The sequence below is a fragment of the Rattus norvegicus genome, chromosome 16 (genome assembly GCF_021556685.1).
Source record: "Rattus norvegicus strain SHRSP/BbbUtx chromosome 16, alternate assembly SHRSP_T2T, whole genome shotgun sequence".
Classification (NCBI taxonomy): domain Eukaryota; kingdom Metazoa; phylum Chordata; class Mammalia; order Rodentia; family Muridae; genus Rattus; species Rattus norvegicus.
In genome coordinates, this window is record NC_141549.1 from 11,451,558 (window position 1) to 11,479,178 (window position 27,621).

Genomic DNA, 27,621 nt, shown 5'->3' on the forward strand with positions numbered 1-27,621 from the left:
GTGATATAAACAACACCTCAGCTTCACAAGCTGAGTCTCTACTGTTGAACCTCATCTGTAACCATACTCACAAAGTCAGCCCTAATTATCCCAATCTACCTTAACCACTCTCTGCGCATATTTTCTTGCTTTTATGTGACCTTGTATGTTTTCTATGCGGAATGAGAGCACATGCATGCCTGTGACAGCCAGCGTCCCCAAAATGTCAGTGTGCCTGCATAGGAATTGTCTTTCTTAGAGTCAGTTTCCACCACCATGATCATGTTAGGGCTTAATCCCATAAGTTTGCAGCCCTTTTGTGAACAGCTGGCATAAGTACATCCAATGGCTTACCAGATGGAAGCTGGCCCCCTCGCCCTCTTTCAGAGCGGATTCTTCCTCTATCGCTTCTTCTTTCAATTCCTGCTTGAGTCCTTGATCTGATTCTCTCCAATGGTGGACTTCGACCAGACACCTGCAAGAAAATTTGTCTTTCCTTAGTAACATTTAGTCTTGGTGGTTTTCACAGGACCTGAATGAAGCCTGAACAGAAAACAGCACACTTTTCTGTCCCCATCATGTGTTATGTCGCAGCCAGTCTCTTCTCTGGTGCCTCATCTGTTTTCCTCCCTGCTATTCCATCTATTCCTTTATACTCTGTTTCCTTTTTCTGCTCTTCTCAGTAATTTTTGCTCCAAAGTCATTCACTGTTTATCCCCTGGTCATCTCCCTCATTCAAGCAGAGTGTCTGGGTCACAGTACAGCAAGCCAGAGATGTGAGGAGTCAACATCATGTGCATGAGATCAGACTTCCCTGCTACTCCACAATGGTGGGGTGTGTTATAGTTAGTTACTATGTTGTCTCCCTTGCCCAGTGAAGTAGAGTTGAGTTCATTGCTCCTTTACTCTTCCCTCTGATGTTTACTTAGTTTCTTTTGTTTCAATTCCCAGAAGTTTTTCAGGATCTCCTGCATGTTCAAATGCATGTGCACGGTTATTCCTTCCAGCACATGCGAGGAGGGCATTGCATGATAGCTTTGTTATATGTGTTAGGTTTATTTGTGCATGTTCATTCAAGAAAGTACAAGGGTGTGCTTACATGCATACATGGTAGCATACATTTGCATCTGTGTGTGTGTGTGTATATGTGTGTGTGTGTGTGTGTGTGTGTGTGTGTGTGTGTGTGTGTGTTGGTAGAATGTAACATTCTTTTACAGGTTAAGGCAAAAGCCAGAACTTTTTAAAATGACATGGTAAGCATATAACTCTGGGAACTAACTCTCCTTTCAAAGGAACCTGGATCAATATAATGTTCTTGAGCTGAATCCCCTGTCCAGACAAAATAACAAACAATAGATAAACTCTGGGACTCTTGGTATCTGTATGCCTACAGCTAGGTGGGTTGTTTAATCTACTGCTATTAGGAACAGGGACATCTAAATTCAAAGAATACATCTTTGAATAGGCCAAGTCCACTTGATAAGTTGGAATTTATCAAGACATGAAAAGCCTATAAGGAGAAGGATTATGTGATATGAGGATTATGTCCTAAAAATCTAGCAGGGTGATCTTATCACCAAAATGAAGTCACAAAATTCCCATACCTTCCTTAGAGCAGCACAGGCATGAATCAGGTAGAGGTGCCACTGCGCTTGTATTCATAAATACAACCGTGATAGAAAAGCCGTGGAAGACTAATTATTACCACAGACCCAGCGAGATTAGGAGTTAAAACCACAGACTGAATTAAAACCATAGGCAGAAATAGGAGGACAAGCCCTTGGTCCTGCTAAGGCTGGACCCCCCCCAAGCATAGGGGAATGTCAGGGGGAAGCAGGAAGGGAGTGGTTTGGAAGGGTGAACACCCCCATAGAAAGGGGGATGCATGATGGCATAGGGGGCTTATCAACGGGAAACCAGGCTATCGAATAACATCTGAAATGTAAATAAAAAATTCAATAAAAAAAGAAAAGAAAAGAAATGTAGCAAAATTAAAATGCTTAACTATTTTCTCCTTATTCCAAGTAATAAATAAATGTATATGAATATATGTATATATATTTACATATGTCAAATTCATGGCTATGTTAGGTTGTCTTGGAAATAACTTATCTTTGGTAGTTCTCACGTGAGAAGAGTGCACTTAGACAAGGTCCCTTGCCTTACTGTATCCAACAGCATGGGATAATTTCCTTTTCACCCAATAGAAACAGTGAGAGCTGTCTCCTTCACTTACCTCTGTCCTGAGATGGTCCATAACTTAGCCCTCTGCTTCTTACCATATAGAGTCAGCACGCATATGAAGCAGGTTGCCCAGGTTTTTGCTTACTGAAGAGTATTACCCCATCTTAATATCCAGAATAGTTTCCACAGAGTGCTTCCCTATATCCCCCTCTTTGTATGTGCATAAGTTTCCATGTGAGTGTCTGACTCTTGGCTTGAATAAAAATGACCCCCATAGGCCCATAAAAAAATAGGCAGAGGGTTCAGTAGAGGATCCATTAAGTTTGCAAATTTTTGGATTTCTAAGATGCAGGCTTCTTATTCATTGTCTTGACCTGCATAAAATTAACACAAGGACTGGTAAAGCTTTTCTCTATCAGTAGCTGCTCAACATCCCCATCTTCCTGCTGCTCTTAAGCCTGAAGTATTTCAAGTCCTTATCAGCACATATTTTTTTGCTATTTTTTCTTAATTTTATTTTCCTTGGGTAATTTATGTACTTAGATTTCAAATGTTGTTCCCTTCCTGCCCCCTCCCCCATATCCCCTCTTTCATCACTCTGCTTCTCTGAGGATGCTCCCGCTCCCACCCACACACTCCACCCACAACACCCTGGCATTATTCTATATTGGGGAATCGAGTCTTCGCAGGACCAAGGGCTTTTCCTCCTATTGATGGTGGACAATGCCATTCTCTGCTATATAAATGTCTGTAGCCATGGGTCTCTCCATGTGTACTCATTGGTGGCTGGTTTGGTTCCTGGGAGCTCTGGCATGATCTGGTTGGTTTATATTGTTGTTCTTTCTTTGCTATTGCAAACTCGATCATATCCTTCTTTCTTTTCTTTAAGTCCTCCATTGGGGTCCCCCTGTTCAGTCTAATGGTTAGCTGCAACCATCCTCATTTGTATCAGTAGGGCTACTACAGAACCTCTAAGGAGTCACCCATATCTGGCTCCTGTCAGCAAGCACTTCTTGGCATAAGGAATAGTGATGCATATGGGATGGATCCCCAGGTGGGACAGCTCTGGATGACCTTTTCTTCAGTCCCTGTTCCACTATTTGTCCCTGTATTTCCTCCCGTGAGTATTTTGTTCTCCCTTCTAAGAAGGAATGGAGGATTCACATTTTTCATCTTCCTTCTTTTGAGCTTCATAGGATCTGTGAACTTTTCCTTAGGTATTTCAAAATTTTGTGCTAATATCCACTTCTCAGTGACTGCATAACATGTGTGTTATTTTGTGACTGGGTAACTCACTCAGGGTGATATTTTCTAGTTCACAATCCATTTGTGCAAGAATTTCATGTAGTCATTATTTTTTAAATTTTTTATTGGATATTGCTTTATTTACATTTCAAATATTATTCCCTTTCCCAGTTTCCAGTCCATAATCATCTCCTGCTCCTACTTCTAGTAGGGTGTTCCCCTCCACATATAGCCCCCTTACCCACTCCCAATAATCCCTTACCCTAGGGGTCCAACCTTGGCAGGACCAAGGGCTTCTTCTTCCATTGGTGCCCAGCAAGGCAGTTCTTTGCTACATATGCAGTTGGAGACATGGGTCAGTCCATGTATAGTCTTTTAGTAGTGCTTTAGTCCCTGAAAGCTCTGGTTCATTGGCATTGTTGTTCTTATGGGGATGCAAACCCCTTCAGCTCTTTCAATCTTTTCTCTAATTTCTCAAATGGGGGTCATGTTCTCAGTTCAGAGGTTTGCTACTAGCATTTGCCTCTGTATTTGACATGTTCTGGCTGTGAGATCTATATCCAGTTCCTGTCAGCATGCACTTCTTAGCTTCATCAATCTTACATAGTTTTGGTGGTTGTATATATATGGGCCACATAGTAAAAATGGCTTCTTTGCCAAAAGCAATCTACAGATTCAGTGCAATCCCCATCAAAATCCTAAATTAATTCTTCATAGGGAGATAAACAGCAATTTGCAAATTCATTTGGAATAACAAAATACCCAGAACAGGGAAAACTATACTCAACAATAAAAAACTTCTGTGGGAAATCATCATCCCTGACCTCAAGCTTTATTACAGAGCAATAGTGATAAAAACTGTATGGCACTGGTACAGAGACAGGCAGATTGATCAGTGGAATAGAATTGAAGAACCAGAAATGAACCCACACACCTAAGGTCACTTGACCTTTGACAAAGGAGCTAAACCCATCCAATGGACAAAAGATAGCATTTTCAACAAATGGTGCTCATTCAACTGGAGGTCAGGATGTAGAAGATTGCAAATTGATCCATTCTTATCGCCCTGTACAAAGATTAAGTCCAGGGGAATCAAAGGCCTCCACATCAAACCAGATACACTCGAACTAATAGAAGAAAAAGTGGGGAAGAGTAGTCATTGTTTTTAATAGCTGCACATAGTATGCCAGCATCTAAATGTACCACATTTTCGGTATCCTTTCTGTTAAAAGACATATGGGTTCTTTCCAGCTTCTGGCAATTATATAAATAAGTCTATTATGAACATAGTGGGGCATGTGTCCTTATTATGTGTTGGAACATCTTATGGTGTATACCCAGGAGATGCATAGCTGGGTTCTCAGTTAGTACTATGCCCAATTTTCTGTAGAAGTGCCGGAATGATTTCCTGAGTGGTTGTACCAGTTTGCAATTTCAACAACAATGGAGAAGGGGTCTGAATTCTTTACATCCTTGCCACCATCTACTGTTATCTGAATTTTTTATCTCAGCCATTCTGACTGTGAGGTGTGAGCTGAAAGCTCAGGGTTCTTTTGATGTGCATTTCCCTGATGACTAAGGATGTTGAACATTTTTATTAATTAATTTATTTGTTTTTACAGTAAATATTTTAATCCCTATCAAGTCCACCCTCCAAGGATCCACATCTCATACCTTCTACCTGCTGCCCCTGTACTCAACCCACCCCATCTCCACAAGGATGTCCCCACCGTCCCCATCCCACCTGAACTCTAAACTTCCTGGCGCCTCCAGTCTCCTGAGGGTTAGGTGCATCTTCTATGAATGAACCCAGACCGGGGAGTCCTCTGCTATATATGTGTTTGAGGCCTCATCTCAGCTGACATATTCTGCCTGGTTGGTGATTCATTGTCTAAGAGATCTTAGGGTCCAGCTTAATTGAGACTGCTGGTCCTCCTACAGGGTTGCCCCCTCCTCCTTAGCTTCTTTCAGCTAATTCAACAAGAGGGGTCAGCTTCTTTTCATTGGTTGGGTGCACATTTCTTAGGTACTTCTCAGACATTCAGGATTCCTCTGTTTAGCTCTGCACCCTGTTTTCAATATGATTATTTGATTCTCAGGAATCTAATGTCTTGAATTCTTTGTATGTATTAGGTATTAGCCATCTATCAGATATACAATTGTTAAAGAACTTTTCCCAGTTGCTTGGTTGCCATTTTGTCCTATTGCAAGGGTCCTTTGCCTTACAGGGGCTTGGCAATTTTATGAGGTCCCATTTTCCATTTTTGATCTTAGAGCATAAGCCATTGGCATTTCCTATTCAGGAAAAAAAAAATTTCTCTTCAGGAAAATTTTTGCTGTGCCTATGCTTTCAAGGCTCTTACCCACCTTCTCTTAGTTTCAGGGTATCTAGTTTTATGTGGAGTTCTTTGTTCCACTTGGACTTGAGCATTGCTTGGGGAGATAAGAATGTGTCAATTTGCATGCTGACCTCCAGTTGAACCAGCACCATTTGATGAAAGTGTCTTTTTTTCCATTGGATAGTTTTAGCTCCTTTGTGGAAGATCAAGTGACCATCAGTGTGTGGGTTCATTTCTGGGTTTTCAATTCTAGTCCATTGATCTACCTGCCTGTCTCTGTAGCAATGACATGCACTTTTAATCATGACTGACCTGTAATATGGCTTGAGGTCAGGGATGGGGATTCCCCAAGAAATTCTATTAATGAGCATAATTTTTTCTCTTCTGAGTTTTTTTGCTTTTCCAAATGAATTTGCAAATTGCTCTTTCCAATCCTATGAAGAATTGAGGTGGAACCTTGATGGGAATTACATTGAATCTGTAGAATCCCTTGGGAAATTTGGCCATTTTTATTATATTATGTTTGCCAATCCATGAACATGGGAATTCTTTCCACCTTCTGGGATCTTTGATTTCTTTCTTCAGATACTTGAAGTTCTTGTCATACAGATGTTTCTCTTGCTAGACCTGTATTACACCACGGTATTTTACATTATTTGTGGTTTTGTCAAGGGTGTCATTTCCCTACTTTCTTTCTCAGGTTATTCATCTTTTGAGTAGAGGAAGTCTACTGATTTGTTTGAGTTAATTTTATATCCACCTACTTTGCTGAAGTTGGTTGTCAGCTGTAGGAATTCTCTGGTGGAATTTTTGGGGTCACTTAGGTATAATACCATATCGTCTGCAAATAGTGATATTTCGACTTCTTCCTTTCCAATTTATATAACTTTGACCTCATTTTGTTGTCTAATTGCCCTGGCTAGGACTTCAACTACTATATTTAATAGGTAGGGAGAGAGTGGGCAGCCTTGTTTATTACCTGAATTTAGTGGGATTGCTTAAAGTTTCTCTCCATTTAGTTTAATGTTACCAACTGGTTTGCTGTATATTGCTTTTACTACATTCAGATATGGGCCTTGAATATGGCTGATCAGGACATGTTTATGCCAAATCTATCAGCCAGTCACCCATTTAGTATTTTTTCAAACTAACCAACTCTAAAAGAGGGGAGGGAAACTTTTTAAATACCCTTATAGATAAAATTCATGGAGACAACCACATACTTTTGTGTTCTTGAATGCTTCCTCTAATCTCCACTCTGTTTTTGTGTGACTCTGCCTGTCGGGGTGTATCTCTGTGACTCTGTACTTTCTGCGTCTGTCTCTCTGTTTCTCTCTTTCCGTCTCTCTCATTTTGTCTCTCTCTCAGTCTCTCTGACTCTGTCTTTCTCTGTGTCTCTCTTTCTCACTCTTTCTCTCTCCATTAGCACTGTCTGCATCATCCCTAGCACTTCCTCCTTCCTTCATCTTATAGAACAGGCCTCCCACGTATATTTAGCAGCCATGGCTTATCAATTTGCATTAGGCCAGGGCTCTTCCTCTTCTATTAAGTCTGGAGCATGCAACCCAGTGAGGGGAGAGGCTTCCATGCACAGGCAACAGAGTCAGAGACAGCCCCTGATCCCACTGTTAAGACTTTACAAGAAGATGAACCTAAAATAGTGCTGCAAGTTGCTGAGTGCCTAGGTCAGTGCAGTGCAGGCTTCTAGTGCCCTATGCAGGCCTAGGTCAGTGCAGTGCAGGCTTCCAGTGCCCTATGCAGGCCTAGGTCAGTGCAGTGCAGGCTTCCAGTGCTCTATGCAGGCCTAGGTCAGTGCAGTGCAGGCTTCCAGTGCCCTACACAGGCCTAGGTCAGTGCAATGCAGGCTTCCAGTGCCCTACGCAGGCCTAGGTCAGTGCAATGCAGGCTTCCAGTGCCCTACACTGGCCTAGGTCAGTGCAGTGCAGGCTTCCAGTGCCCTACACAGACCTAGGTCAGTGCAGTGCAGGCTTCCAGTGCCCTACGCAGGCCTAGGTCAGTGCAGTGCAGGCTTCCAGTGCCCTATGCAGGCCTAGGTCAGTGCAGTGCAGGCTTCCAGTGCCCTATGCAGGCCTAGGTCAGTGCAGTGCAGGCTTCCAGTGCCCTATGCAGGCCTAGGTCAGTGCAGTGCAGGCTTCCAGTGCCCTATGCAGGCCTAGGTCAGTGCAGTGCAGGCTTCCAGTGCCCTATGCAGGCCTAGGTCAGTGCAATGCAGGCTTCCAGTGCCCTACACTGGCCTAGGTCAGTGCAGTGCAGGCTTCCAGTGCCCTACACTGGCCTAGGTCAGTGCAGTGCAGGCTTCCAGTGCCCTATGCAGGCCTAGGTCAGTGCAGTGCAGGCTTCCAGTGCCCTATGCAGGCCTAGGTCAGTGCAATGCAGGCTTCCAGTGCCCTACACTGGCCTAGTCAGTGCAGTGCAGGCTTCCAGTGCCCTATGCAGGCCTAGGTCAGTGCAGTGCAGGCTTCCAGTGCCCTATGCAGGCCTAGGTCAGTGCAGTGCAGGCTTCCAGTGCCCTATGCTGGCCTAGGTCAGTGCAATGCAGGCTTCCAGTCCCCTATGCAGGCTCTCTGGTTAACAGTCCATTTCCTGTATCCAATGGGCTCAGTTTGGATGGATCTCTTTTTCTGGGGTGACCTGTTCCTCAAAGATCCTATAAAATTTTTTCCAACTTTTCCACAATGTTTTCCAAGGTCTACCTGATGTCTGGCTCTGTGTCTTTGCACTTCTTACCATCATTTTTTAAGTGAAGATTCTCTGGTAACAATTGGGTTAGCACCAGTCTCTGAGTATATCAGAATATTATTAGAAATCATTTCATTGGCATTTATTCTATCCTGTCTCTGTGTTCGTCTGTGTCTCGGGGATGTCCTACCTCTGGTTCTTGGTTCTCCAGGCTTGAGGGGAGTGCCTCTCTCATGGCCTGGGTCTCACATGTGTCAAGGCATTGGATAGACACTTTCACAACTCTGTGCCACCTTCGTAGCACATCTCGTAGGCTGTACAAAATGTAGGTGAAATTTTTTGTGGCTGGGCTGATATCCTAATCTGTCCACTGAAAGACTTTCTGGTTACAGGAGAAGGCTCAATATACTACTAGGAAACTAAGCTGGTGTCACCCCTCATAGTTTCCTAGTAGTTTCCATTGCACTAGGGTTCCAGGTTTCCAGCTTGTCCCAGAGATACCCACTAATTCTAATTTTTTTCTCCCAGTACTCTCTCCAGTTATCCTCCCAATCTGGTTTATCCTTTTCCCATCCCTACCCTCCATTTAGACCACTTCCTTAACTACACCCACCACAATACAGCCAAGAAAGATGTCTTTTCTATCTCCCCATCACAGAGAGGCCTGCATCTTGAGCCCTCTTTGTTACATAGTTTCCTGGGTCTGTGGACTGTAGCATACTTGTTCTTTATTTTAAAAGTAATTTCATCATTTAAGTAAGTTTATATTATATCTGTCTTCTTGTTCCATTTATATGCCTGGATGGAACAAGATGTTGATTTTAAAAGTTTTGGAATATTTTAGCATGGGAATGTAAAATATTTTCTTTATCCATTCTTCAATTGAAGGACTTTAGGACGCTTCTAGCTATTAGCAATAAAGTTTGTATGAACATAGTTTATCAAATGACGACTCATATGCATGCTATTGCAATACCAATGTGTTAAGTTCTGAAGTTTGTTGTACACGTTGGCACTTCCATCAGCAATGGATAATGTTCTCCTTGCTCTACATCCCTGTTAGCATAAGCTATCACTTTTGTTAGGTTTTAGCAATTCTGACAGGTAAGATGGAATGACAAATTCATTTCATTTGTATTTTGCTGATGACTAAGGATGTTGAACTTTTCCCAAGTGCATTTTTTTAAGTGAAAGAATTCTGTTGAGAATTCCATTTGATCTGTATTGTTAGTCCATGCCCCCCCCAGCCTTTGAACATCTCCAGTGGAGAGGCAAAGCATGGAGAGTTTGACTGAGCTTACACATATTCCTAGCTTTGAAACAATGAATGCTCCAGCAGTTGGAAAGTACAGTCTGAGATGTAAAAATACCAAAGTTTTAATTTCTTGTCTTACTGGAAGTTGTTACCACCTGAAACTTCAAGTTTTCAAGAAAGAACACTAAACAGTAACCAAACTACAAAACATTTGAATTTCAATGATATTCAGTCTGTTGATATGCATGTATTAATGTGACACAAATAGTGTGGGAGTAACCAACAGATATCAGACTTGACTTAAGATTCACTCCCTGAGATGGACCTCATTCCTGACACAGCTTGGCTGACCAGGAACCAGATAGTTCATAAACCTAGAGTAAAGCTTACTATGACTGTTCTAGAAAAGAAATATTAGAAAATGATTCCCAAAGATCTGTTATACTCACACACCAGTGCCTTGCTTAACCAAACTTAGAGAAGCTTCCTCCTCAAGCAGATCACAAGACATACTGAGGCCCATAAGCAGACATTATATAGAGTAAGACACCTTGGAGCACACAGTCCTAAATTGGAGAAGTGGCCTCATGTACCCATTCTTAAACCAGGATTATCTCCACTTGATAACACCTTGCAATTTAGTTTAGTTTTTTTCTAAGGGAGTCTCTCATGAAACAAGCTCCTCTTAGGTGTAGTCCTCATGTTCATCAGCAAATGGCCAACAAAAAAAAATGAACCCATTTACAACTATGGAGGAGGTTTCTGGTCTCACAATGTCCTATCAGGAGTTATTGTAATTTACTTTCATATTTTATTATTATTTACATACTGAATTATGCATTTTTTACTCTGCCTGTTTTTCTTTTTTAATTTGGTTTCTTGGCTTAGCACAGTAACTTTGAACCTTGCCCATGCTGTATCATGAATTAGCACATAGTACAATTAATATGTTCATCTATAGCAGACCATTTGTGCAGTTTGGATTTCTGATTTTCATTCTTTGGGGTATTTATACATCTTTAGATGAGCAAAGTCATGTTAGTTGTATTTATATTTTTGAAGAACTGGCAAAGTATTACTGAAAGTAGGTAATGCATTCCCCATGCCCCCTAGAAATGTGCCAGGATTTTATGATTCCCCATCCTCCCCAACACTTGAAATATCTGCATGTAAAAATGTAGCCACTTCAATGAGAATTGTATTGTTACTACTGACTACAGTATTACCACTTATCAAGTTTAGTTTGAAGTTTACTGAAAGGTAATGTTGAACATTATTACATGTGATTTATTAGTGATGTCTGTACATTACTTACAAAAATGGCTATTTAAAAGTTTTACCTTTTATAATATCAGCCTGTCATACAATCATTTTAAATGATTATGTTTAACTTTTTAATTTTTTAGACAACTTTGAATAAACTTAATTTATCAAGAAGACTATCCATAGTTTTCTGATATTCTCTTTCATAATTAGACTGCATTTTAGACAATGTAAAACAAATTAATAATTTATTAAAACTAATAATTAAAATAAACACAACATTGAAAACATCAGAAATAATAAAATCCTATTTCTCGGGGGAGGTGTAGTCTGGGTGTGGGGTTGGAACTGCTGCTGGATTGAAATCAGCAGCTGATCATGAGGGGCAGGAATAGCAGCTCAGCTATAGGACAGACTCCAATTGATGATCACAGGTGACAGGGCCATTCTCTAAATACGTAGGCCCACTGTAGCAAGCAGGAGATGACAGACAGATACCTTGTATCTACAGACAGACTGAGACAGTTTCCACAGCTGCTATCAGCTGTGCTGGCTGAACTGCTGCTGCCACATATGGCTGCAATATCTCATAAACCCCAGAACCTTCTGGAGGTTTATGTGCCCTCCAGCTCTGGGGCACAAGTTGGTTCTGGCTCCAGAGTGGCTCTTTTCTTTGCTGATTTATACCCATAAAATCTCTGGATCTGAGGAAGTATCTCTCCCCAGATCTGAGTCTTCCTCATCTTTGACCTGGGTATCCTTGGCATATTCTTCCTCCAACTGTGTCAGCAGCTTCTTGACACGAACACTAAGATCACAGTGTGGCATGTACACACTCAAGTAGGCCTTCAGGTATTTCAGAGGCAACAGGTCTGATGTGTCACAAAAGTCCTCAGGGTTCTTGTCTATCCATGTTTCCAGGAAGCTGCAGAGGGAGTTCTTTACTTGTTCATCCTCCTCAGAATCAGCTGTGAAGTGTGAATACCTAGAGAAGACCAGACAGAATGTTACCTGTAAAGTCCCAGGCCCCTCTCCTAATAGGAGCAATTCTGTTTGCTCTCAGAATTATTAGTTAATGTGGATCCAATAGGTGCTTTCAATGTATCTGTGCAAAGTTTGTACACACACATCTCTATGCAGACATCTCCTTGTTACATGTATTTCTGGAATATCCTTTATGGATCTCCACATGGTCATGTCTCTACTACATACTCCAGTATGTACTTTATATATAGAGAAGTGCATTCACCAAGGGCTCAGAAACACTGACTGAAGGATTAGGTGCTTTTTCAAGGTAGAGGAGTTGGTTATATTCATTTTCTGGTCTCAACTATAGACATCCCAATCACATGGGCCATGCATCGGAGAAGAAATGTTTTAATGCATGCTGCTGTATCCTGAAAATTCTGGAGACAATGAAAAGATTGAGACAGAGCCAGATCTGGGGATGGAGATGGAGAAGAAGCAGAGAGAGATAGGGATAGAGACAGAAGGATAAAAGGAGAGGAAGAGAGAGACAGAGAGACCGAGAGACAGAGACAGAGAGAGAAAGACAGAGAAATTCCCTGAACCAACAGGAGGATTTGAGAACTATGGGCATGGAGAAGAGCCTCACCTCAGGAATAGCAGATCCAATACCTGTAGGGTGGTGGCAAATCTTCGGTATGTGGACAGAAAGGCAGGGACAAAGCTGGGGTCCCCTTTCTGCAGAGAAGGCACTAAGTTGTTCACCAGCTTAACCACGGTCCCTGAACTGATGTCTGAGTCTCTACAGGGCTTTCTCATGTCCTGTGTGTCAGAAGAGTTCTTACCCTGAGGAAAGATTGAGGTCAAAGTTTCGAAAGGGCACAGATCTGCAACATTCTGAGTGGTTCTCCTCATTCCAAGTTTTCCTGAATTATTTCTATGCCAAAAACCCAGAGACAAAAGAATGGTTACCTGGTCTGTGTGGTCCTGTCCTTGGCTTGCTTTGGTCAAATTTTTCCCCCTTTGGGAAAATGGCCACAGGCGTTGAAGGCAAGAGCGAACCCTGTGCCTCCAGACACCTTCATGGCCTTCTCTGTTGTCTTTCTTGAGGCCCGAACCTCGAGTAGTCCGAAGACGGAAAGAGAACATCCTGTCCTCTCTACTGTCTCTGACTAGTGAGCTTATAGTCCTTGCTCTAACCAGTGGGTTGCCTGGTTACCAAGGTTTTCCATTGTTAGGTCATGGCCATGAGGGTGATTCTATAACTGTCACTTCTTTAACAGCATTTTATTAAAGGGCTCCTAGTTTCTTTCCCACTTCCCAGGTTCGCAAGTCTACACAGGTATACATGTGTTTTCTACTCTATTGCTCCCAGAGATACCTGTATATAAACAGCATCTCAGCTTTGCAACCAGAGTCCCTACTTTTGAAGTGCATCTGTAACCCCCATCAAAGCTCTGGCCTACCTAGCCCAATGTACCATCAACCCTAGGCATGATTTCTTGCTTTTACATGACTTGTATGTGTTCTGTGTGGAATGAGATCACATTCATGCCTGTGACAGCCAGCAGCCCCACAATGTCAGTGTGCCTGCATAGGGATTGTCTCTCAGAGTCAGTTTCCAACACCATGATCATTTTAGGGCTTAAGCACAGAGGTTTGCAGCTCTCTGTAAACTGCTGGCTCACACACTGTCGCCACCTTATGAGATGAAAGCAACCCCCTAGCAATCTTTCAGGAGGGGTTCATCCTCTGTTGTGTCTTTTATGAATTCCAGCTTGAATCCTTGTCCTGACTGTACAATGATGGCCTGTGACTTGTCACCTACAGGAAAACTTTCTGCTCCCTTAATAGCATGTTTTCATGGTGTTTGTCACAGCAACCAAGTGAAATGGGAACACGACTCTATTTCTGCTCCCGCCCTATGTAATGTGGCTACCAACCTGTTCTCTAGTTCCTCAGCTTCCTCACTCACTGGTATTCCATCTCTTCCTCTAGAACTGTCTTTTCTTTTTCTGCTGCTCCCAGTGGTGAGTGCAAATCATTCACCATTCTTCCCCTGAGCAGCTCTGTCCTTCATACAGAGTGTGTGAGTCAGTGTTTAGCTCCAGTGACCAGGGGAGTCCGTGTCATGTGCATGTGCTCAGAATTCCATGGAACTCCAGAATGGTCACCAGTGTTATTGTTAATTACTATCTTGTTTCCCTTGTCAAAATGAATTGCAGTTGTGTTTATTCCCCCTTTATCTTCTGTGTGACATCTTCTCAGTTTCTTTTTTCTCATTCCCCAATTTTGCTGGATCTCCTGCATGTTCACATGCATATGCATATTAGTTCCTATCAGTACATTCAAAGGGATGTATATGAGATAACTCTTATGTACATTATGTGCAGTTGTACATGTGTGCCTGGGTGAAAGTACATGTGCATGTTTCAAGTGCATGGCAGAAGTTACATGTGTATGAGCATGCATGCATGCTTACATACATGATTGCATGCCTTCATGTTTTTCTGACTATGTGTATTTGTGTGTGTGTGTGTGTGTGTGTGTGTGTGTGTGTGTGTGTGTGTTAGTAGACTATGACATCCTTTCACTGGTTAAGGTAAAAGCCAGAATTCCTTAAAATGACTTTGTACACTAATAATAGTGGGAACAAACTCCTTTCAATGGAACCTACTTCCACATCAAGGTCTTGAACTGCATCTTCTGTTAAGACAAAATAAAATGATAGATGAAGTCTGGAGCCTTGGTGGCTGTATGTCAACAAGTGGGTGAGTTGTATCTATTGGTAATGGAAACAGGGACATCTAAGTTCAAAGGATACATCTTTGAAGAGGCCAATTTCATTTGATAAGTTGGAAATTATCAAGACATGAACAGCCTATGAGGAGAAGGATGATGGAACATGAAGATCATGTCCCGAGAATCTAGGAGGCTGATCATGTCCCCAAGAGGAAGCCATAAAACTCCCATAGCTTCTTTATAGCAGCACAGTCATGGATCAGGTAGAGGCACCAGTGCACTAAAATTTATACATATAATTGTGATAGAAGATCAGGGGAAGACTAAATATTACCACTGACCAACGAGATTTGGAGTCAAAAACTTTGACTGTAGGACAGAGATTCCAGTGGAGCAGCCATAGAGTTAACAAAATTGTGAACTTCTAAGATGGCTGGCTTCTTTTCATTGCCTTGACCTGCATAAAACTTGGTAGTTTAACACAAAGGACTGGCAAAGCTTTTCTCTATCAGTAGCTGCTCAACATCCCCAACTTCCTGCTGCTCTTGAGCCTGAAAAAGCTCAATTCTTGATTAAGACCTGTTTATGTGAATGCTATACACCAATCACCCATTTTGTCATTTTTCAAGCTGATCAACCATAAAAGAGAAAAGCAAACTTCTGAAAGAGTCAAATACCAGAAGTGGAAAAAACATTAAACTTTTGTGTTCTTGAATGCCTCCTCTACTCTCATTCTCTCTGTGTGTATCTCTGTGTGTCTGTCTCCCACTCTTTGTCTCTCTGTCTTGGTCTCTATCTCTAGAAATCTCTGTCTCTCTCTGTCTGTCTCTTTCTCTCTGTCTCTTTCTGTCTCTCTGTCTCTCCCTGTCTCTCCCTTTCCCTTTCCCTCCCCCTCCCCTTCTCCTTCCCCCTTCCCTCTCCAGAGAGAGAGAGAGAGAGAGAGAGAGAGAATGTATTTCCTCATGATAATACAAGCTTTTCTTTCATTCTTGATTCTATTTTGTGTTCTGTGATGATATATATTACAATCAAGATTGTTCCAGCCTTGTAAACCTTTTCTTTCAAAATTGTATTTATTTTACATCGTGACTAATCCCCTACTTTTTTCTCCTAATCCCTCCACAGCTCCATTCTCATCTCCTCCTCCTCCACCATTCATCTGCAGAAAAGGGCAGGCCTCCCAAACATGTTAACCAGCCATGGCTTTTCCCTTTAAGACTTGGCACCTCCACTTGTATTAATGGAAGAGGAGGCAACAATGTTAGGGGAGAACATCTCATGCACAGTCAACAGAGTCAGAGTCAGCCCCCACTCCCACTGTTAATAGTTACACAAGAAGATGAATCTTCACAACTGCTACACAGGTTCTGGTGGCCTAGGTCAGTCCCATGTAGGCTACGTGGTCCCGATGTAGGCTTCTTGGTTGGCTGGCAGTTCAGTCCTTGTATCCTATGGGATCAGGTCGGCTAAATGCTTTTTGTTTCTTGAGGTCTTCTTCAACCCTGTAGCTCCTACAATTCTTCCACCTCTTCATAAAATTTCGCCAACTCTACCTAATTTCTGGCTGTGTGGCTTTGCATTTGTTTCCATCATTTTCTAAGTGAAGCCTCTCTAATGACAATTGGGGTAGGAATAATCTCTGAGTATAGCAGAATATTATTAGAAATCATTTCATTGGCATTTTTCTATTCATTTTTTTACCATGTCTCTGTGCCCATCTGTTTCTCTGGTATTTCCAGCCTGTGGTTCTTGGTACTCTAGGCTTTGCAAGGGCTGGACACACTCATAGCATGGGTCTCAAACGTGTCAAGGCATTGGATAGACACTTTCACAATTTCTGTGTCACCTTTACTACAGAACATCTTGTACGCTGTACAAAATATAGGTGAAATGTTTTGCATCAGGGCTGATTTTCTAATCTGTCCGCTGTAAGTCTTTATAGTTACAGAGGACTCAATATCCCAAACTACTAGGAATCTAAGCTGGGGTCACCCTCATAGATCTTATCCCAGAGACTACCCCCCCCCAATTCTAACTTATTCTCCCAGGACTCTCGTCCATTGTCTTCCCCATCTGATTCCTCCTTTTCCCATCCCCAACCTTCCTTTAGACCACTACCCTAACTGCACCCTACCCCAATACACCCAATGTACCACTCCCCTAACTGCACCCTACCCCAATACACCCAATGTGTCTATTCTATTTCCACTTCACAGTGAGAAGCATGTGTCTGCATCTTGGGCACTCCTTGTTACTTAGCTTCTCTGGGTCTGTGGATTGTAACATGGTTATTCTTTTCTTTAAAAGTAGTTCCCCTCTTTTTTTGGAGTGGTGGTGGCTGTGTAGCAGCACCCTTACTCTGAACTGAGGGCAGAGAAATCAGGGTTAGGACTGGGGGATAGAGACTTTGATGTGTTCAAATATAAGTCAAGGGTGGAAGATGAATGCAATAAAACCGGTAAGTTGGAGAAGCAGAATTATACTTCAAGGAAGCACCATCAACATCACCACCACCACCAGAAGCAGCAGGAGCAGCAGCAGGAGCAGCAGCAGCCACCTCCACGAATACCTGCAAATGGACAGCATTCCAGCAGCCAGAATGAAGGCTTGACTATTGACTTGAAGAATTTTAGGAGTGAGAAGACCTTTACCAATATAGCCATCTCTTTGTGGGCAATCTTCCTCCTGACATTACTGAGGAAGAAATGAGGAAACTTTTTGAGAAATATGGAAAAGCAGGAGAAGTTTTCACTCATGAGGAAAAAGGCTTTTACTTTATTCTCTTGGAATCAGGAACCCTAATGGAAATTGCCAAAGTGGAGCTGGACAATACTCCACTCTGTGCAAAGCAACTGCAAGCGCTCTTTCCTTGTCATAGTGCAATCCTTACAGCCCACAGCCTTCCTCAGATTGTGTCCAGTGAACTGCTCAAAGAACCTTTCTCTGGGTTTGGCCAGGTGGAGAGGGCTGTAGTCATTGTAAATGACTGAAGAAGGCCCTGAGAGAAAGGCATTTTGAGTTCTCATTGAAGCCAGCTACTCAGAAAGCTCTGGGCAGATGCAGTGAAGGCTCATTCTTGCTAACCACATTTCCTCAGCCTGTCACTGTAGAGCCTATGGACTGGTTAGATAATGAAGAGAGACTTCCAGAGAAGCTGATTATAAATAAGACGCAATTTCACAAGGAGAGAGAACAGTCCCCCAGATTCGCACAGCCTGGGTCCTGTGAGTATGAGTATGGTATGCACTGGAAGGCACTCACTGAGATGGAGAAGCAACAGCAGGAGCAAGTGGACCGGAAGATCAAGGAGGCTTGTGAGAGGCTGGAGATGGAGATGGAGGCAACACAGTATGGGCACCAGATTACGCTAATGAGGAAGGAGTTGATGAGACATCAATAAGAGCTTTGAAAAATGGAGGAGCTGCATAACCAAGAGGTTCAGAAATGAAAGCAGTTAGAACTGAGGCAGGTAGAGGAATGAGAAGCAGAGACAGGAAGAAATGATGTGACAGGAGCAGGAAGGATACAAGGGAACCTTCCCTGATCCACGATAACAAGAGATAAGGATGGGCCCAATGGCTATGGGAGGTGCTATGGGTGTAAACAAGAGAGGCTCCATGCCCCTACTCCTGTGCCACCTGGCACTCCAGTGCCTCCAGAACCTGCCACTATGATGCCAGAGGAAGGAACCCTTGGATTGACACCACCACCAACTGAACGATTTGGCCAAGCTGCTAAAATGGAAAGAATTGTAGCAGTTGGTGGAACTCCTGCTACATTCAGCTGTCCAGCTCTACGAGTTGAATTTGCTCCAAATAAATGCTGCCGATATTAGATAAAGTTGCATTGTCTAGTTTCTTGCAGCCCTTAAAAGAGGGGCCCTTTTTTGGACTAGCCAGAATTCTACCCTGGAAAAGTGTTAGGGGTTCTTCCCAATAGATAGGTCTTCCCTGCTTATATTAGTATGCTTGAAAGGGGCAAGGAAGGGGTGGTATTTAACAAAATCAAAGTCTGTGGTATAGTTCGTTATCAAGTCTGTGTGGTGTATTCCTGAAGTATATTGACTGTTGAAGGCCTGCAGAACTATTGTATATGGACTCAGAGCTCCATTAATCTTGATCATTCTCTCTCTCTCTCTCTCTCTCTCTCTCTCTCTCTCTCTCTGTGTGTGTGTGTGTCTTTCTCTGTCTCTCTGTCTCTCTGTCTCTCACTCTCTCTCTCTCACACACACACACACACACTCACACACACACACACGCACGTTCATTTTTCCTCTTTATTCCCCTCAACCCCAGAGACACTGCCTTACCTATCATAAAACCTAAACATCCTCCAATGACCCAATGGCCCAGCCCAATTCCTCCATGCACTCCCAGGGGAAAATTCAGACAAATGTCCACAGAGGGTACAGGATACATATGGATCTGTTGTATCTCAATATGACCCCTTCTTGTGCTAAGGAAGACATTTTCTCCTGAGAGTTTGAGTTTAGTATATCTTAAAGAAATTTGTGTTAACTTGCCTTCATCTTCTTGGGTAAGGACTACACTTTTGTGTCTCTGCTGTTGTTGTTCACAGCTTTTCTTGATAGGCCTAGCAACCCTGGGACAGAGTTGCTGTGTGTTGAAAGTCCGACAGTAGCTCTTAGTCTGGCCTATATTAGGTACTTACGCTGTGCATTTTTATTGGTGTACAGTGGTTTGTTCCTGATACCTTCAATTTGAATTTTTTTCTGAGAAATGGAGCAGTGATGAAGCATCACTTTATTAAAATACATTTAAATCCTTAAAAAAGTAATTTCTACTTATAAGTGAGTTCATATCCTGTTTGTCTTCTTGTTCCACCATTTGCCTGAATAGAACAAGGCGTTGATTTTAACAGCTGTATAATACTCCACTGTGCAAATGTAAAACACTTTCTTTATCCTTTCTTCTGTTGAAGGTCATTAGGTTGTTTCCATGACCAGGAAGTTTTGTATGGTTATAGTTTATCAAGTGACCTTATAACATGTTTGTCCTTAGGAGAAACCAACATGTCTCTTTCAACGTGGCTGTACAAGTTTGCACTTCACCCAATTAGACAAGATGGATGAAGCAAAGAAGTGCAGACCGACAGGAGCCGGATGTAGATCGCTCCTGAGAGACACAGCCAGAATACAGCAAATACAGAGGCGAATGCCAGCAGCAAACCACTGAACTGAGAATAGGTCCCCCGTAGAAGGAATCAGAGAAAGAACTGGAAGAGCTTGAAGGGGCTCGAGACCCCATATGTACAACAATGTCAAGCAACCAGAGCTTCCAGGGACTAAGCCACTACCTAAAGACTATACATGGACTGACCCTGGACTCTGACCCCATAGGTAGCAATGAATATCCTAGTAAGAGCACCAGTGGAAAGGGAAGCCCTGGGTCCTGCTAAGACTGAACCCCCAGTGAACTAGACTATGGGGGGGGGAGGGCGGCAATGGGGGGAGGGTTGGGAGGGGAACACCCATAAGGAAGGGGAGGGGGGAGGGGGATGTTTGCCCGGAAACCGGGAAAGGGAATAATAGTCAAAATGTATATAAGAAATCCTCAAGTTAATAAAAAAAAAAAGAAATGGAAACGTGTCCCCTTTTCTGCATCCTTGCTAATATGACATCACTTGTGATTTTACTGTAGCCAATCAGAAAGGAAAGATGGAATCTCAGAGTCATTTTATTTGCATTTCCCTGATGAGCTGGGGATGGTGAACATTTCTCTTAGTGCATTTCTTTAAGGGAAACTATTCTGTTGAGAATTCTGTTTAGATATGCATTTTTGGTCCATGTCCCCCCAGCCTTTGGGCATGTCCACTGGATGAGGCAAAACATGGAGAGTTGACTGTGCTCATCACAGTAGCTCACACTGAGACAGCGGATGCTCCAGGAGTGGAACGTGCAGTCTGAGATGGGAGAAAGCCAAAGGTGAGAGTCCTTGGCTTTCAGGTATTGTCTGCCCTAGAAAGTCGGCATGTTTTCAAGAAAAACATAAATGCTAACCATACTACAGAACCTTTGACTTAAAACAGTGTTGGGTCTGTGAGATGTGCATGGACTACTGTGACACAAATGCTGTGGGAGTAACCGACAGATATCTGACTCGATTTAATACTCACTCCCTGAGATGGACCCTATAACTCACACTTCCTTGCTGACCAAGAACCTAAGATTAGATAGTTCAGAGACCTGGGCAAAACCTAAGTAGGACTGTTCTACAAAAGAGAGAGTTAAAAACGTGACTCCTAATGATCTGTTATACTCATACATGAGTGCCTTGCTCAGTCATTGTCAGAGAAGCTTCTCCTGAAGCAGATCACAAGACATCCTAAGACCCATAGCCAGACCTTATGCAGAGGTAGACACCTTGGAACACTCAGTCCTAAATTGGAGAAGTGGCCTCATGCACCCATCCTTAACCCAGGATTATCTCCACTTGATAACACCTTGCAATTTGAAGTTTCATTTCTTCTAAGGGAGTCTCTAAGGAAACAAACTCCTCTTAGGTGCAGTCCTCATGTTCATCAGCTAATGGCCAACAGAAAATGAACCCATTTAAATCTATGGAGGAGGCTCCTGGTTTCATAATGTGCTACTAGAAATTTTTGAAAATTACTTTTTATATTTCTTTATTAATTATATATTGATATATTTTGTCATTTACTCTGAATGTGCTTTGTGCATATATATATATATATATATATGTATATATAATATGGCTTCTGTGTTATTGGTCGTGAGGGATTTTATGCCTCTTCTTTGCCATGGAGAAGGGGTTTCTGACATCCTCGCCCTCCCTGAGTTGCTGATTGCAGTTGCTCTCTTTGGGGGAGGGAGGATGATTTTGGTTTGAGGAAATCACCAGTGTTACACTTAATATATTCATGCAATATGGCAGTGACCACATTCCTATTCCTACATGATCCACATTAATTGGATGTAGAGGGTGAATAAAAATTGGAATATTAAATCATCAATTACTATCATAAATAAATAAGTAAAAGTTTCTTTAATTAATTAATTTATACCAGAAAGGAGTCTGGTGATAAAGTCATGAGACGAGTAGATGGGAGGTGGTGAGGAGTACATACAATCAAAATGTATTGTGCCCTTTTAGAAAATGTTTTCTACATTTGAAGAGCAACTTCCTACTCATTCAAAACGATTTCTCATTCCAAAATATCATGGGAAGTCAACTTTCATCTCTCTGATTTCATAGGTCTATTCATTTCCAATATCCTTGCCTAATTCTAGACTTGTCTTTGGCTTCTTGACTTAGCACAGGAACTTTGAACCTTGCCTATGCTGTAGCAAGGCACACAGTACAATGAATCCCTTCATCTACAGCAGGTCATTAGCCCAATTTGGCTTTCTGATTTTAATTCTTTGGTGTGTTTATACGTCATGGGAGTAACAAAGTCAATTTGGTTGCGTTTGTAAATTAGAAGACCTGGTAAAGTGTCCTTGAACGTAGTTAAGGCTTTCTACACGTGTGCTAGGAAGGAGCCATGGTTCTATGATTCCCATTTTCAAGAAACCTTGGAATATCTGGGCATAAAATGTAGTCATTTCAATGTGACGTGAATTGTTTCCACTGGAGGAAAGTGGTACCACTCCACAAGTTTACATGAAGTTTATTGAAAGCCAACGTTGAACATTATTACATGTGATTTAGCAGTGATGTGTATACCTCTTGAGAAAAAGTATATTCCATACATTTACATCTATACTTTAAGCATGTCACTTAATTGTTTTAAACACTTATGTTTTCCTCTTTTAAATTATTTTTGTTCCTTAAGAAACTTTGAATGAACTTAAAATAATAGATCAAATAGAATAGTCATAATTGGCAGATATTTTCTCTCATTATTAGATAGCATTTAGACAATGGAAACCAAATACTAACATTTATTAAAACCGATACTTAAAATAAACACAACATTGAAATATCAGAGGGAGTAAAAGGGCTCTTTCTCAGGGGAGGGGAAGGCTGGCTGTGGGGTTGGAACTGCTGCTGGATTGAAATCAGCAGCTGATCATGAGGTGAAGGTGCAGCAGCTCAGCTATAGGAGAGACTCCAATTGAAGAGCACAGGTGACAGCCATTTTCTAAATAGGTAGACCCAGTGTAGCAAGCAGGAGAAGACTGAAAGATACATTGTTTCTGCAGACAGACTGAGACACAGGTTCCACAGCTGCTATCATGTGTGCTGTCTCCCCAGCTGCTGACACATCTGGCTGCAAAGTCTCATGTGTCACAGAAACTTCTAAAGGATGTTCTGCCCTCCAGCTCTGGTGCACAAGTTGGTTCAGGCTCCAGATTGTCGCTTTTCCCTGTTGGTTTAAACCCATTCAATCTGTGGTTCTGAGGATGTGTGTCTCCCCAGATCTGAGTCTTCCTCATCTTTGGTCTGGGAATTCTTGGCATGTTCTTCTTCCAACTGTGTCAGCAGCCTCTTGACACAGACACTAAGATCACAGTGGGGCATGTACATACTCAAGTAGTCCTTCAGGTATTTCAGAGGAAACAGGTCTGATGGGTCACAAAAGTCCTCAGGGTTCTTGTCCATCCATGTTTCCAAGAAGCTATAGAGGGTGTTCTTTACTTGTTCATCCTCTTTAGAATAAGGGCTGAAGTATGCGTACCTAGAGAACACCAGAGAGGAGGTCACCTCTAAAGTCCCTTGCCCCTCACCTAATACTTGCAGTTCTGTCTGCTCTCAGATTTAGTACTTCACCTGTACACAATAGTTTCTTTCAATGTATCTGTGCAAAAGTTGAACACAGGCATCTCTATCAAGACATCTCCTTGGTCACATGGTTTCCTGGATTATCCTTCATGGGCTTCTCTACTTTGTACACATCTCTACTGGGTACTCTAAAATTTCTAGAACCTCCTTTATATAGGAGAGAATTGTATTCACAAGGACCTTAGAAATATTGGTTGTAAGATAAAATGCTTTTTCAAAGTAGAGGGTTTTGTTACATCCCCTTTAGGTTCCCAGATCTGGACAGCCCAATCAATTGGATCAAGCTTGGGAGAAGGAATTGCTTAATACATGATAATGGGTTCTGAGAATTATGTAGACAATAAGCAGATAGAGACAGAGACAGAGACAGAGAAACAGAGAGAGAGACATAGATAGAGATATAGATAGAGACAGAGAGACACTGAGGAAAGGAGGGAAATTCTTAGACCAACAGTTAGCTCTGAGAAGTATCAGCAAGACACAAACACACACACATACACACAAAAACATACACACACAAACACAGAGAGAGAGAGACAGAGAGAGAGACTGAGAGACAGAGAGACAGAAAGACAGAAAGACAGAGAGACAGAAAGCAAGAGAGGACAGAAAAAAGCCGCGAGCGAGAAACAAAAACAGACCGATACAGAGACACAGAAAGATAGTGATAGAGATAGAGATACAGACAGAGACAGAGAAAGAGAGAGACAGAAAGAGACACAGAGAGACACTGAGGAAGGGAGTGAAATTCATGGACCAACAGGTAGCTCTGAGAAGTATCAGCAAGTTACACACATATACACACACATGTCCACCAACAGAGACAGTGAGAGTGCGAGAGAGAGAAAAAAAGTGAGTGAGAGAGAGAAATGAAGGGAGACAGAAACAGAGACAGGGATCAAGACAGACAGAGTGATAATGTAAAGAGAGAGAGGGAGAGAAAGAAAGAGACACACAAAGAGAGAGACACATACATACAGAAAGACTGAGAATGGAGGGAAATTCCTGAAACCAACTGGAAGCTCTAAGAACTATGGGCTTAGACATGGGCACTCACCTCACAAACAGCAGGTCCAATACCTGAAGGGGTGTTGCAAAGCTTCAGTATGTAGGCAGAAAAGCTAGGACAACCAAGGGGTCCCCTTCATGCAGAGAAGGCGCCAGCATGTTCATCTGCTCAACCACAGTCTGTGCCCTGATGTAGGACTCAGTCCTGGTCTCCATCAGGTCCTTTGGAGCAGAAAGCTTCTCATCCTGAAAAGAGATCAAAGTGGAGGGGTTAAACTGGCACAAAGGTGCAAAATCTGATTGGTTCTCCTCATTTCAAGTTTCCCTTAGAAACTTCCCTATTTCTATGCCAAACACCAAGAGAAAACAGAGCAGTTACCAGGTCTGTGTGCGTCGTTCCTTGGCTGGCTTTGGTCAAATTATTTCCCCATTGGAAAAATAGCCACAGGTTTTTTTTTTATTATTATTATTAACTTGAGTATTTCTTATATACATTTCGAGTGTTATTCCCTTTCCCAGTTTCCGGGCAAACATCCCCCTCCCCCCTCCCCTTTCTTATCGGTGTTCCCCTCCCCACCCTCCCCCCATTGTCCCCCTCCCCCCAACAGTCTAGTTCACTGGGAGTTCAGTCTTAGCAGGACCCAGGGCTTCCCCTTCCACTGGTGCTCTTACTAGGATATTCATTGCTACCTATGAGGTCAGAGTCCAGGGTCAGTCCATGTATAGTCTTTAGGTAGTGGCTTAGTCCCTGGAAGCTCTGGTTGCTTGGCATTGTTGTACATATGGGGTCTGGAGCCCCTTCAAGCTCTTCCAGTTCTTCCTCTGATTCCTTCAATGGGGGTCCTATCCTCAGTTCAGTGGTTTGCTGCTGGTATTCGCCTCTGTATTTGCTGTATTCTGGCTGTGTCTCTCAGGAGCGATCTACATCCGGCTCCTGTCGGTCTGCACTTCTTTGCTTCATCCATCTTGTCTAATTGGATGGCTGTATATGCATGGGCCACATGTGGGGCAGACTCTGAATGGGTGTTCCTTCAGTCTCTGTTTTAATCTTTGCCTCTCTCTTCCCTGCCAAGGGTATTCTTGTTCCCCTTTTAAAGAAGGAGTGAACCATTCACATTTTGATCATCTGTCTTGAGTTTCATTTGTTCTAGGCATTTAGGGTAATTCAAGCATTTGGGCTAATAGCCACTTATCAGTGAGTGCATACCATGTATGTCTTTCTGTGTTTGGGTTAGCTCACTCAGGATGATATTTTCCAGTTCCAGCCATTTGCCTACGAATTTCATAAAGTCGTTTTTGATAGCTGAGTAATATTCCATTGTGTAGATGTACCACATTTTCTGTATCCATTCCTCTGTTGAAGGGCATCTGGGTTCTTTCCAGCTTCTAGCTATTATAAATAAGGCTGCAATGAACATAGTGGAGCACGTGTCTTTTTTATATGTTGGGGCATCTTTTGGGTATATGCCCAAGAGAGGTATAGCTGGATCCTCAGGCAGTTCAATGTCCAATTTTCTGAGGATCCTCCAGACTGATTTCCAGAATGGTTGTACCAGTTTGCAATCCCACCAACAATGGAGGAGTGTTCCTCTTTCTCCACATCCTCGCCAGCATCTGTTGTCCCCTGAGTTTTTGATCTTAGCCATTCTCACTGGTGTGAGGTGAAATCTCAGGGTTGTTTTGATTTGCATTTCCCTTATGACTAAAGATGTTGAACATTTCTTTGGGTGTTTCTCCGCCATTCGGCATTCCTCAGCTGTGAATTCTTTGTTTAGCTCTGAGCCCCATTTTTTAATAGGGTTATTTGTTTCCCTGTGGTCTAACTTCTTGAGTTCTTTGTATATTTTGGATATAAGGCCTCTATCTGTTGTAGGATTGGTAAAGATCTTTTCCCAATCTGTTGGTTGCCGTTTTGTCCTAACCACAGTGTCCTTTGCCTTACAGAAGCTTTGCAGTTTTATGAGATCCCATTTGTTGATTCTTGATCTTAGAGCGTAAGCCATTGGTGTTTTGTTCAGGAAATTTTTTCCAGTGCCCATGTGTTCCAGATGCTTCCCTAGTTTTTCTTCTATTAGTTTGAGTGTGTCTGCTTTGATGTGGAGGTCCTTGATCCACTTGGACTTAAGCTTTGTACAGGGTGATAAGCATGGATCGATCTGCATTCTTCTACATGTTGACCTCCAGTTGAACCAGCACCATTTGCTGAAAATGCTATCTTTTTTCCATTGGATGGTTTTGGCTCCTTTGTCAAAAATCAAGTGACCATATGTGTGTGGGTTCATTTCTGGGTCTTCAATTCTATTCCATTGGTCTATCTGTCTGTCTCTGTACCAATACCATGCAGTTTTTATCACTATTGCTCTGTAATACTGCTTGAGTTCAGGGATAGTGATTCCCCCTGAAGTCCTTTCATTGTTGAGGATAGCTTTAGCTATCCTGGGTTTTTTGTTATTCCAGATGAATTTGCAAATTGTTCTGTCTAACTCTTTGAAGAATTGGATTGGTATTTTGATGGGGATTGCATTGAATCTGTAGATTGCTTTTGGTAAAAGGTCACAGGTTTTTAAGGCAAGACTGAAGCCTGTGCCTCCAGACACCATCATCGCCCCCGTTGTTGTCTTACTTGAGGCCTGAGCCTCGAGTAGTCCGAAGACAGCAAGAGAACATCCTGCCCTCTAACAAGGCATACTGTCTCTAACAAGTGAGCCTGCAGGCCTTGCTGTAACCAGTGGGTTGCCTGGTTACCAAGGTTCTGTATTCTTAGGTTATTTTGAAAAGGGTGGTTCCATCTCTGTCACTTCTTCATCAGTACTTTCCTTAAAGGCCCCCATGTCCCCTCCTATTTCCTAGGTGTAAGTATTCACACAGGTACACATCTGTTTCCCACTCCACTGTTTCCAGAGATATCTCAAAATAGGCAGTAGCTCAGTTTTGCAAGTTGAGTCTCTACTGTTGAACTGAATTGGCAGACTCATAATTTCTGCCCTAATTTTCCCAATCTACCATAAACATACCCTAGGCATGTTTCTTTGCATTTACATGACCTTGTATGCATTCTGTGTGGAATGAGAAATAACATACATGCCTGTGACAGCCAGCAGCCCCACAATATCAGTGTGCCTGCATAGGAATTGTCTTTCCCAGAGACAGTTCCACCATGAAGATCATTTTATGG

At 42.4% G+C, this 27,621-nt stretch overlaps 1 protein-coding gene, 1 long non-coding RNA gene and 2 pseudogenes across 4 annotated transcripts in view; 2 read left to right on the plus strand and 2 right to left on the minus strand.

Annotated features, from left to right (window-relative positions):
- Positions 1-27,621, plus strand: part of LOC146583947 (uncharacterized) — a 412,373-nt gene that overhangs the window by 287,821 nt on the left and 96,931 nt on the right.
- LOC100911649 (ral guanine nucleotide dissociation stimulator-like) lies at positions 11,270-13,107 on the minus strand. Its single transcript, NM_001402507.1, is given in 3 exon segments — positions 11,270-11,950; positions 12,581-12,777; positions 12,904-13,107. Coding segments are annotated over 3 exon segments (678 nt in total). The 5' UTR covers positions 13,081-13,107; the 3' UTR covers positions 11,270-11,646.
- LOC148000388 (non-POU domain-containing octamer-binding protein pseudogene) lies at positions 17,379-18,508 on the plus strand (annotated as a pseudogene).
- Positions 22,580-27,113, minus strand: Ralgds-ps1 (ral guanine nucleotide dissociation stimulator, pseudogene 1; annotated as a pseudogene). The gene is made up of 4 exons (XR_015639644.1): positions 26,987-27,113; positions 24,826-24,875; positions 24,496-24,692; positions 22,580-23,334 (listed from the first exon to the last, which is right to left on the minus strand). The product of XR_015639644.1 is annotated as a ral guanine nucleotide dissociation stimulator, pseudogene 1, transcript variant X2 (transcript).